This window comes from Dromiciops gliroides, chromosome 3 (assembly GCF_019393635.1).
Source record: "Dromiciops gliroides isolate mDroGli1 chromosome 3, mDroGli1.pri, whole genome shotgun sequence".
Classification (NCBI taxonomy): Eukaryota; Metazoa; Chordata; class Mammalia; order Microbiotheria; family Microbiotheriidae; genus Dromiciops; species Dromiciops gliroides.
The window spans coordinates 510,957,769-510,970,311 of NC_057863.1; the positions used below are offsets into that span (position 1 = coordinate 510,957,769).

General features: G+C 35.0%; 1 protein-coding gene across 1 annotated transcript in view; it reads left to right on the forward strand.

Annotated features, from left to right (window-relative positions):
• Positions 1 to 12,543, forward strand: part of DEUP1 (deuterosome assembly protein 1) — a 145,062-nt gene that overhangs the window by 102,438 nt on the left and 30,081 nt on the right. The window contains exon 11 of the mRNA XM_043996434.1: positions 858 to 944. Coding sequence (XP_043852369.1) covers positions 858 to 944 — 87 coding nt within the window. The remainder of the gene's footprint in view (positions 1 to 857; positions 945 to 12,543) is intronic.

Below are 12,543 nucleotides of genomic sequence, written 5' to 3' on the forward strand. Positions count from 1 at the left end.
AGAGTGTAAGTAAATTGGGAAAGTCCAAAAAAGAAACTGAGACACTAAGAAGCATTGTATTACTAGTAACATAGTCAATTATCCTCAAGAATACCACTTTATAAACAAATGAAACATATTATTTGCTTCCATATAGATTTTAGTGAAGCAATCCAATAGAAAGCAATACAGAAGATGTTATCAGTGTGACGTTATATAAAGAAGAAATAGATTTAAGATAAATCCAGTAGGTAAATAGACTAATTGTTGTCCTAAAGTAGTACTTATGAAAGAAAATAACTCAAATTGAGGGACAAAATTCTAGAGGAAAGAAAGAAGAAAATAATTACCCAAAGGTCAGAACAGAAGTGTTATGGAAAGATTTTAATAAAAGGTAGTGAGAAACTTTGAAGTTAGAAATAATGTAGTTGGTTCAAGGGACTTAAGAAGGGCGTGAGGGTGAGATGACTTTATGAGGTCATAGGATTAAAGCAGGAAGAAACCTTAGAAGATATTTAGGTCAACACTTCCATTTCACACCTGAAAGGGAGAATGACTAGCCTTATGTTACAGGGGTAATAAGTAACAAAACCAGGATTTGGACCTATGTCCACTAAGATTCCAAATCCTTTGCCTTTTCCACCACATCACTGGACTTACCCATGATTTGCACACATTAGAAAAGAGAAGTGGGTTATAGAAAGTTTAGAATAGAAGAGTAATAGAGAAGATTCTTGTGAACAATTGGTTTTATTACAGAATGAATAAGGAAAAGGAAGGTAAAGTGGGAGCCAGTGAAATACCAAAAGTAAGGCACAGGGAAAATGTGTTTAAAATGTAACAGAAGAACACTAACAGGTATATTCATCTTGTTTCAGTTGTCAGATATGAGATATAAAGCTGTCAGAACTGAAAATACACATCTGAAAGGAATGATGGGAGATTTGGAGACTGGAAGATACCTGGTAATTTATTAAATGTGCCATGCTAATGGCAGTTATTCATTGTAATGATGTGTATCTGCCTGTAAATATTCAACAGAGTTATAAATTACCAGAAGAACTAATTAAGGTTACAAATACTCTTGCACTTTGGATCTCAATCCCTATTGAGCCCACTTTTCCTCTCTGTTCTGGAAGACTCATGTTTTCCAGTCAAGGAGAAGAAAGAAACTTTCCTTGTCTCCATCTTCCTTATTCTCTTCCAAGACTAGTCATCTTTCTGGTCCAAGAATAGAATTGCAGAGCTTTGAGTAGTAGCCCTGAAGGTTTCTACAACAAAGAAGTCAGCTCAGGATGCTTCGTTTCATTTATTGCTGCCTACTAAGGTTCTTGGTGATCTTGAAACCTAATAAAGGAAGCTTCTTTATTAAAGTAAGAAATTTCCATCTGTAATACTTTCATGGTATTCAATATTGTCTAATAATTAGCAATTGATTGTTAATACTCCAATACCGACCTAAGATATGTACTAAAAATGTACATCCACTTGGGAAATATGCTCTATCATCACAACAACAGCAATCAGTCTTAAATGGGCTCCTTAAAACTTGCCACCTTTGACTACCATGACACCTCACCTTAGCAAGACTCCTCCACTACTCTCCATTTATTCTTTTGTCTTTTTTGCTTCCTCTTCCTTCTGCTCCATGAGTGTTCCACAAAGGCTTACTCCTTGATGGGGTTGTTATGAGTATCAAATGAGATCATATATATGTCAAAGAATTTTGTAATTGTAAAGCACTACTATAGATAAATCTCAATTGTTATCATTAAGGGTTAAGTCTTGGGTCTCTGCTTATCTTTCTCTTTTTACTTCCTTCCTCTGAGAGCAGAGACCCAGGCAGATTTCATTGATCTCTGTGTGGCTGACTCCAGAGTCTATGCTTCCAATATTTACCTCTCATTTAAATTCCAAATTCCAGCTCATCAATAGGATAATCCCTTTGGAAGTCCACTGCCACACTACAACAGGGTCCTAGTGGAACCAATTTTCTTCCCAGCCTAAATCAATTCACCTTTCCACCTGAAAAGAGCACTGGATTCAGAGTCAAGAGACCTGGGTTCTAACTGTATGGCCTTGGGACAATCACTTAACTTTTCTGAATCTCAGTTTCCTATTTTGTAAATCATTGTATCTGCCTTCCATAACTACGACGGTCGTTATAAGGATCAAATGAAGTAATGTGTGTAAAAGTGCTCTGCAAACAATAAACACTGTACAGATGTAAGACAGTATTAAATCCATGCTCTCCTCTCCATGCTGCTACCACATTAGTTCAGACATTTATTGTCACGGCTGAATTACCAAAACAGTTCCCTCCCTGGTTTCTCTGCTTATAATCCTTTTCCTTTTTGAACCTCATTGTATTTACCTATAAGGTTAATATTTCTTGAATATATGGCATATCATTTCTGTTCTCTCTGATCCAGATCCAATGCTAGATCCCTGTTGTCTACAACAAGTCTCTACTACAACAAGTCAATACTCTTAAGGCCTCTTTCTCAAAGGTCCCAGGAACCTGACCTCACCCAACGTATCCAGTCTTATTTTCCTCCAGTATGAAACACAAGCCCTTTGATTTAATTAGGTTGGTCTTTAGATTGTCCTGTATACGTGCAGTATGCATTGCTACCTCCATGTCTTTGCTTTTTATGTATCTTCTCACCCTTCTATCTATTTCACCCAAGGTGAAATATGACCTCCTCCATGAAATCTAGGATGATTACTATAAGCCATACTTCTCTCTCCTTTCTATGAAATCCTTTAGGAGTTAGTCTGCAGTATATAATTTAGCACTTAATTATATTCAGTCTTGTTTTTCTCTAATTAATTGTTTTACATATATCCATCTTTGTCCCTTACCATGATTGAAAGATCACTAAGGGTAGAGATCATGGAGACCATGTTAAATGCTTCTTCTGCATCACCCCTCCATGTCTATGACAGAACTTATGATAAAGTATACTTGTTCCTAGACTTAATTGATTGATATCACCACTATCTAAGATCACATAAATAAAAACTATTAATGGAGGACATTATCCTTGTCATTCAAAAGACTGGAGAAAAAACTATTAAGTCTCATATCTATCCTCTTGTATCTTGAAATTTAGCATGTAATTATAACATATTATATTGTTCACTGTTGTATTACTCATATTCGTTTTTTCTTCCCAATGATGTTGTAAACTCCTTAAGAGGAAAGGCTCTGTATTTTGTTTCTCTCATATCCATAAGGGAAAATAGGTGAACAGAAGTTTTAAAAGGTTTTAAGTTCTTTTCTGTGTTAAAAATAATAATGCAATTTTATATTTAGTCCCTTGTGAAGCAATTGGAATTATTAAATAGAAAGGACTAAATAATCAAACATTACTTTTGGAAATTTCAACTCCTGTAAAAATGAGAGATTCAAAACATTTTTGTAGTTATTTTTAGGCCATCTAAGATATGTGATATTTGGCTCTTATTAAGGTAATAATTATGTCATATTTTTCTGGTTCTAGACAAGTGAAGTTACTGATGCTAAGGTAGGCCATTTTTATATAACTATGTATGTTAAGTAGCTTTAAAAACTATTCTGCCCAAGTATCCGTAACCCTCTGCAGATTTTCACTTTGGGGAGAGGTGGAAAAAATACCCAAATCTACTATATGGGAACCAAACAGCACTGTACACAGTTTTTCACACTAGATACTTAACACCTAAGTACAGTCCCATTTTCCTATGGGGACTGTAGCTATAGTCATCAATCAGTAGTTTTACTTCATGTCTCAGAGAGATGCTTAGAAAAGTAATAGAACCAGGGACTCCATAGAAGTTGGTCACTGTGCCTGTTGTGCACAAATTTTACTCCAAGAAGAGACTCTACTGGCTTTCCTTCCCCTCTGTGGGAAGACAACCCAGGCAGAATTAAGTTCATAATATCAGGATCCTTTTTCTATGGTTCTGTATCTGTACAAAATGCTATCTCTTACATTTCATTAGTTGACACAGTAAAAACTCATTAATTCAGATTCTACAGAATTCACAATTTATAGTAATTTGGGCAGAAGCTATGTTTGTTTATTGTTCCACTGATGATAAAGAGTTTGCTGAGCAAATTAATAGTATGGCAAGATGTCAGGGGATGCCAAAGGTTATTAAACTATTTAAGAATACAAACTGCTTTCAGGCACCTTTACTTCTGATAAATACATATATTTACATTATAATTGATATAAATATGCTTATAATGCTAGTTACAAATCATTCATTAGAAATAGTCTTGTATTTTGTCAGCAATAAAGCTGCATTTCTCTTTCTTTAAAGTTCTAATGTTATTCAGTTCACTTATTCAAACTGGTCTTCTCCCCAGTTAGTCCTAATTAATAAATGTCGAGGTCATTTTTGGCATTGCTAGAATAAAGATATTTCCTTGCCATTTGAGAGAAATCAACTAATGGACTAAAATTATTTGGGTATTAACACTTTGCATGAAAAGCAATTTTGGAGAGTTTTTATTATAATGAAGTACAAAAAAATAGAGCCCATGAACCTCAAAAATACTGGCATGTTTATTTCTGTATATTTTCAGATGATTACAATCTAGTTGGCAAATATATAATCATTAAACAGCTAGAGAACAATTCAAGGCCAAGGATAAGATAGCTGGGTACAGACCAATTATATTCTGAAGGAAAACCAAATAAATTTTCATGTTCACTACATTATTTTGAGGCAACATGGTACTGAGGAAAGAGTATCAGATTTGGTGTTAGAGGTCCTGGATTCTAATTCTACCTCTGATACTTATTATTTGTGTGACCTTGTCATATAACCCCTTTGGGTCTCAAATTACTCATCAGTAAAATAAGGTCTTTAAAGCACCTTCAAGTTCTAAGTCTATGATCTTGTCGTAGTAATCAATGGATTTGTAATCTCAAGGATCTCAGTATTCTCTCCAGTGATATAGATCTAAACCTATACCATCTTTCTCAACCATCTTTTCATGTATATGGCTCTTGTTTATGTTCTCCCATCAATCTTCTGCGGGGGGGGGGGGGGTGAGCAGATTAGGCTCCACCCACTTGCAAGAAGATATTCTTTCAAAGTCTTAACATTATTTAGACTCCAATGTAGATAGCAATTAGATACTTGATTAATACCAGACAATCCACCTCCTCTTCTATTGACACATCTCTTTGATGATAACTTTCATATTATTTCTTATGTGCAATTCATCACTGGTAATATTTTGTCATCTATTTATGACCACCATATATCTCTTCACTGCCCTTTGGATCACATACAACTTTGATTTTGTGGAGATTGTGGTATTACATGAATCACAGGCATATAACATCATTGGAGGAATAGTAATGTTAAAAATGTATTTTGTTTCAGGGAGAGGTTTGGGGGTTATTGCAAGTGCTATATGATTTTCCAAATGCCACCCAGACTTCTTTTATATAATTCTTGATTCAACTTATTGTCAATCTGCATCATTTGTCCAAGATTGAATAGGTATGCACACATTTGCAAGATATATACACATGTACATATATGTATATATACATATGTATATGTGTATGTGCATATGCAAACACACATGTATATATACATAAACTGGGTGTCCCTAAAGCCTTAGTGCAGTTAAGCTTATCAAAGCTTAAGCTTTAATAAATGAAAATTTACTTTAAATTAAATTTAATAATTTAAAGCTTATTAAAGTTTAAAAGTACATTAGTACTTTTGGGGATACCTTATATATGCAAATGGGAGTTTGTATGTATTACACACATATCTATATATGTATATGTGTGCGTGTGTATATATATATATATATATATATATGAATTAATTGTTTAGTGTTTAGTTTTTCTTATAATCTGAACAATTGACAATCCTTATTCATTTAGTGTTTCTTGCATGAGTTGTTAGGCCAAACTCTTAAGAGATCGTGAACATTATTAGAGGTTTTTCAAGTGTTCTGAGGCTTCATACAGATAGCACAGCATCATCTGCAAACAAGAGCAGTCTCGGTGTAGGGATCCTTCCATTTGAATTCTGTGCTGGAAGTCCTCCTTCGAGGAGCATATTGTCTCCTTTTTTCCTGCCTTGCTTGATATTAATAATCACAAAAAGGTTGTCTCCATTTTTATGCCTACCATGGAATCTTGTTTGTTCTTGACATAACAAGGGATTGTGCTGAAGGAGAACCTTTTAGGCTGGCTTTTGCTCTACTGACCCAGATGCTTTTAATAGTCTACAAACAATAAACAACGAGATTTGGTGTTCTCTGTACCTTTCAGTCAACTGTGTGACACTGAAGAAATGGTCTGTTATAAAATATAATTTGTGAAAGCCTGACATCTTCCATTCTCGTGTTTTCTTCAAACATGCCCATAATATATACACATAGCTCATTCTATTGAAATGTTTTACTTTGGTAAGAAGGTAGAGATATATGCCAAGTGCTTTGCAAACCTTAAGGCACCACAGAAATGCTTTTTACTAATATTATTGTTTTAATGTATATTATATTAAAATCATCACCTCTTTTCATGGTAATATTGACCATGATTTTGTCTAATCATCTGGTCTCTTCCCATTAAAATATATTGTGTATTGTTTCCACAATACTGTAGAATATAAGTTCTTTGGGGTCAGGGATCTTTGGCCTTAGCCTAGCACCTAATAAGAACTTAATAATGCTTGTTGTTTGATTCAAAATGGTGTAGTCTCTACCACAGACCTCCCAGTATAGATTTAGTCAAGTCCAACTGTTCTTCAGTCTTTAGTGGGATTTTCACTTCTTCATTCAGGCACATCAAAGACTGTGATGTTAATGTTCAAATATGATAGTTCCATTGTAATTGATCAAGAAAATATTTTGTTATACAAATATTGAAAGAGCTTCTCTCCATTGTAATTGATCAAGAAAATATTTTGTTATACAAATATTGAAAGAGCTTCTCTCCATTGTAATTGATCAAGAAAATATTTTGTTATAGAAATATTGAAAGAACTTCTCCATTTTTTGTCTTCCTATTGACCTGCTTCCAGTTTTGTCTTTAAATGCTCTTGAGATAATATCATGGGTATCATTTTTCCTTATACCATTTCTTTTAGTTTTATGAAGCAGTATTGCCTATAATCGTCCACTAGCCCTCTCCATAAGGTTTTGTTTTTGTTTGGTTTGGGTTTGTTTTGGTTTTTTTTGGTGAGGCAATTGCAGTTAAGTGACTTGCCCAGGGTCACACAGGTAGTAAGTATCAAGTGTCTGAGGCAGGATTTGAACTCAGGTCCTCCTGACTCCAGGGCTGGTGCTCTATCCACTGTGCCACCTAGCTGCCCCCCTCTCCATAAGGTTTTATAAATGAATTAATATTTCTAAGCCAGTCTTACCCTTATAGAGAACTGGCTTTGGAGTCAAAAGATGTGTTTCAATAGTATATCTGCTCCTTCCTACCTGTTTGACCTGGAGCAAGCCCCTTAAGTCTTCTATACCTCAGTTCCTCATCTATGAAATGAAAGGACTGCACTAGATGATCCCTAAGGTGCTTTCCAGCTCTGGATCTGATTCTATGTCCTTGTGTTTGGGCAAAATTTAGGCATTTACTGAGACCTTTCCTGGGCTATTTTGGCCTTCTTGTTGCAGCTGTTTCTTTACATCAGTTAAGTTTCTATAGGAAATGGTGATAGTGCATGTCAGAATCTTCCCTTTATTCATTTTCCTGTCATTAACATTAATAATAGCTTGTTCAAATAGGTCAGCTTAGAGCTATTTTAATTATACTTCATATCTTTAAATCTTTATTCCTTCAATTTGAAATTAATTTTTATCTTCTCCAACAAGTTGAGGTCTGTACATAGAGATGAGCAATTGAAAAATCACTCCTATATTGTAACTAATCCTTCCCTGGTTAAGATATAGTCAATCTCTGAGGCATATTTTCTTTTCTTTCCTTTCCTCCCCTTTTTTGGACATGGCTAATGCAGAAATTTGTTTTGCATGACTATATATATTTGTAACAGGTTTTGTTTTTCTGGCCTTCTCAACAGGTTGGGGAGGGGAAAGAGAAGGGGAGAGAATTTGGAGCTGAAAATAAAATGAAATTGAATTTTTAAAAAATACATAGTCAATCTTATTTTGTATAATGTTATGCCTGAATTATTTAACACCATCCAATTCTCTTCTTAACAATAAATAGCCTTTACATAGAGCCTTAAGGTTTTCAAAGTACTTTACATATATTATCTCATTTGATACAACAGCCCTATGAGGAAGATTAGGAAGTGAAGGCTGACAGTAGTTGTAATTTGTCCAGTATCACTTAGCTATTAAGTGTCTGAGGTAGGATTCAAAAACAGGTCCTCCTGACTCCACGTTCAGAAAGCTCTCCATCATCCTCTGCTGCCTTGCCCATGGCACTGCCTTTCTTTTTTCTTTCTTTCTTTCTATCTTTTTTTTTTGGTGAGGCAATTGGAGTTAAGTGACTTGCCCAGGGTCACACAGCTAGTAAGTGTCAAGTGTCTGAGGCTGGATTTGAACTCCAGGGCCGGTGCTTTATCCATTGTGCCACCTAGCTGCCCCAGGCACTGCCTTTCTTAAAGAAAATATTACTTATAAGGTTAAGACTTCCTTGTGGTCTGCATACTTCTCTTGTTTCTTAGTTCTGAGAACTATTTTCCAGTATATTTTTGCCATCTATCTCATGCTCACTTTGCATGAAAGTCACTAATATTAAAGTATGATTCAATATATAGCCTTATTGCATCACAGAATCACAGGTTTAAAACTGCAGTAATATCTCTACTTCCTCATCCTCTGCCTCAGATGTTGGTGCATAAGCTACTGTTATTTTCATCATATTCTATTTTACTTATGCTAATTATGAGTACTACAGGATGAGATGTCTGTATATACCAGGAAATGAGGTCTCTACTTGACTTTGGCCAAACAGTAAAACCTAAGCCTGCCACTTCCTTTATTTGCCTTGCCAAAGAGAATAAGTGAGCCATCCTTCTATTTAGTTGCAAATTATACACACACATATATGTGTTTATATGTACACACACATATGTGTGTATATATATATGTTTCTTTTATTGTAAAAATGTAAATGTTAATATGATTCAGTTTTCCACTATTATGTTCCCTTTGTAGTCACTGGATAAAGATCTAATCTGTACGCCATTCTACCTCCATATAAACATTATTGCAGGAATGGAAGGGGATTAAAGACAAGACTTCTTTGTTTCATGGATTGCCATAGCCAGTGATGAAACTTTTCCATACTCAGCCTGACTGGTCTTTAAGCAGCAGACACAGTCATTTGCTGGAACCCTAATGAAAAATACTCCAGTGTTCTAGAACCTGCCAAAGTTTGTGTTCTACTGGTAGGGCCATCACAAACACAAGATAACTTCCATGCCACAGTGAGCCATCAGAGTAGGACTTTTGGATGGTTTTTGATAAATCATGTAAATGACATTGGACAGTATATAGTACTAATCAAATTTACAAATGACACAAAGTTAGGAGTCGGATGGGAATAATAACTAACACTGGATGACAGAATTAGAATTCTATAAGATTTTGACAGGTTAGTGCCTTGGGCTAAATATAATTGGGTGAAATTAAGTAGGGATAAATGTAAAGTCTTATTCTTGGCTTATAGAAATCAACTGCATAAGTACAAACTAGATATGTGATGGGACAGTATTTTACCAGAAGATGATCTGGAGGTTTTAGTGACCTACAGGCTCAACATGAATCAACTTATGATATGGAAGCCAAATAAGCTAGTGGCATCTTAGGCTACATTAAGAGACTAGAGCTTCTAGGAGCAACAAGAACATATATGGAGCATTGTGCTCATGCTGCTGAGTTCCACATTTTAAGAAGCTCATCAAAAATCTGGACATTAATGAGAATTATCAAAGCCCTCAAGTTCAGTCTTTTTGAGCATTAGTTAAAGGAACTAGAGATGTTTAGTCTGGAGAAGAGAAGACAGAGGGACATGGTAGGTGTCTTCAAGTATCTGACGGGGAATCAGTTGGAAGACAGATGAAACTTGTTCAAAACTAGGAGCTTTCCGGGGCAGCTAGGTGGCGCAATGGATAGAGCACCGGCCCTGGAGTCAGGAGGAACTGAGTTCAAATCCGGCCTCAGACACTTGACACTTACTGTGACCCTGGGCAAGTCACTTAACCCCCATTGCCCTGCAAAAAACTAAACTAAAACTAAACTAAAACTAAACAACAACCAACTAGGAGCTTTCCAAAAGTAGAATGGACTGCTTCAGGGGATATTATGTGTTGTCCCCTCAGTGGTGGCCATCAATCAAAGGTGGGGTAACCAATATTGGATTCATTGGATGACCTCCTTTATAACTCTGGGATTCTATAATACATACATTTCCTTTCTTATTCTTTCTGATTTTGCTTAGCACCATTTATGGGACATTGGGAAAACTCTGATTTTTAGTCGTTACTGTAATTCTTAGTTACCAAAATTAGGACAAGGTCAAAGAGCCATATATTTTAAAAAATTATTATACACAAAGCTTTTTATTGGAATTGAACAGCAGATTAAAAAGTGCTACACAAACTGTTATTGGCAAGCACCTTGTTGTAAGTAGTCTTTTGCAAGGCATTCTCAAGTCAGATCTTTCAATACAAACTTATTTATGAAAGACAAATTCTATAAAAATAATAATCTTGATATTTTAGCAGATGTACTATATTTTCATGGCAAGCTTTAAAGTGGGAGGTTGGAGATATTGTGCTGGTCTAATCAATTGACAGTATTGCCACTTTAAGAAATCAAAATAAACACATCCTGTAAACAAGGATTCTACGTGAGAAAGAGCAGAAGTCATATTGAGCCTTACTAAAAAAAAGTCAACGAGTTTAATCTTCTCTCAGCATTTTTTAAGGTTTCCTTGGCCCTTCCCTTATTCTAACACTTCTCTTGATCTAGTGTCTCTCATCATCTACCTTTTCTCATCAATTCAAGAGACACATGATAAATGAAGAGAAATGGGTTCTAATGCAAACCCTGCCACCAATTTGCTATGTGAGCTCAAGAAAGTCACTTTAGCAATGACTCTATAAAATTTGATGAATTTTGTATTTAGATGGGTCTTACAGTTTACCTTTGTTTCATATTTTGGTATGTTGCTTCTTCTCTTGGATTCTCTTTTTGTTGACACTTTATCCAAAATGTCACTGTGTTCTTGCCTCCTGTGTTAATTGATTCATCTCTACCCCTGAGTTTCCAGGACTTCTACATTTAATTTTTATTAGTACAACACCAGGGAATTGAACACAAGTGTATCTTTCATCTAAATCTTAGTAAATCAATCAATCGCTGAAATCCTAAAAGTTTAAGTCTCACCATTACCAAAAACGCTTTTGGTGAAATTTCCTTTCCACTGAAAAAAGCATTTCCTAAGCATGGAAATATACAAACTTCCCCAAATTATTCACTTTTCAGAAGAGTTTCACCTCAGAGAACTCTTAAGGTTAATTTACTTCAGATGAAAATAGAAAACTAATTAAACATTTTCTGAATGCCCACAGCAAGTTACTCATTATGCCACAATTACAGTAGAAGAGTCCAAGGCATCTTTGAAAGAAAATTATAGGAAAAAAATTTTAGAGTGAATATATTTCTAGTGGTATTTGTCATTATGTTGCTTCTCAAATGACAATATTTAGATATACATATAAACAAACAAAATACATAATTCAAAATAGACTTTTTCTACGTTCTCTGGGCCTCCCCAAGTATTGCTATTTCTAGTGGATCCCAGCAAACTGGATATTCTGATCTTGTCTGCATTTCTCCTTCATTCTTAATCACATTTTTACCTATTTCATCATTGTTTGCAAACACATGTATTCCTATTATATTGCATAGTTGTTAAGATCAGCAATAATCATTGCTTTTCAGGTTTTAATCCCCCAATGTATTAGATGCATTAGATACATAACAACTCTTGAATTGAATTAAAGGCTCTTAAAGAAATAGAATTATTGTTCTGATGGAACAATGGAGATCTCATCAGAGGATTTGTGTTTGAATCCTGGCTCTACTACTTCCTGTCTGTTTGACCTCAAGCAAATAATTTAATTTCTCCAGACCTCAGTTCCTCATCTGTAAAATGAGATTGGAATTGATGCCCCTGAAATTCCTTCCCACAGCAGTGATCATCTAAGAGTCTCTACATCATCTGAAGTTGACTCTCAAGGTTTATACTTGGAAAAAAGATATTCTAAACTAGTGATTCTCAAAGAGTTCCTATGACCCTTTCAAGGGGTCCATGAGGTCAAAATTATTTTCACAATAATTTTAATCTCTAATTTAGTAAATAATAATAGGTATCATTCACATAAACAAAAGCTCTTTGGGGTCCTAGGACTAAAAAAAAATGGCTGCACCCAGCCTAAATTTATGGAATTTTACTCAAAAAGGGCTTGCCATTAGCATGTTCATACCCATCTTTAATCTTTCTTAAATGAATTATTCCTGTTCTTATAGACAGGATTACAAGAGCCTGTAGCTTCCAAAAA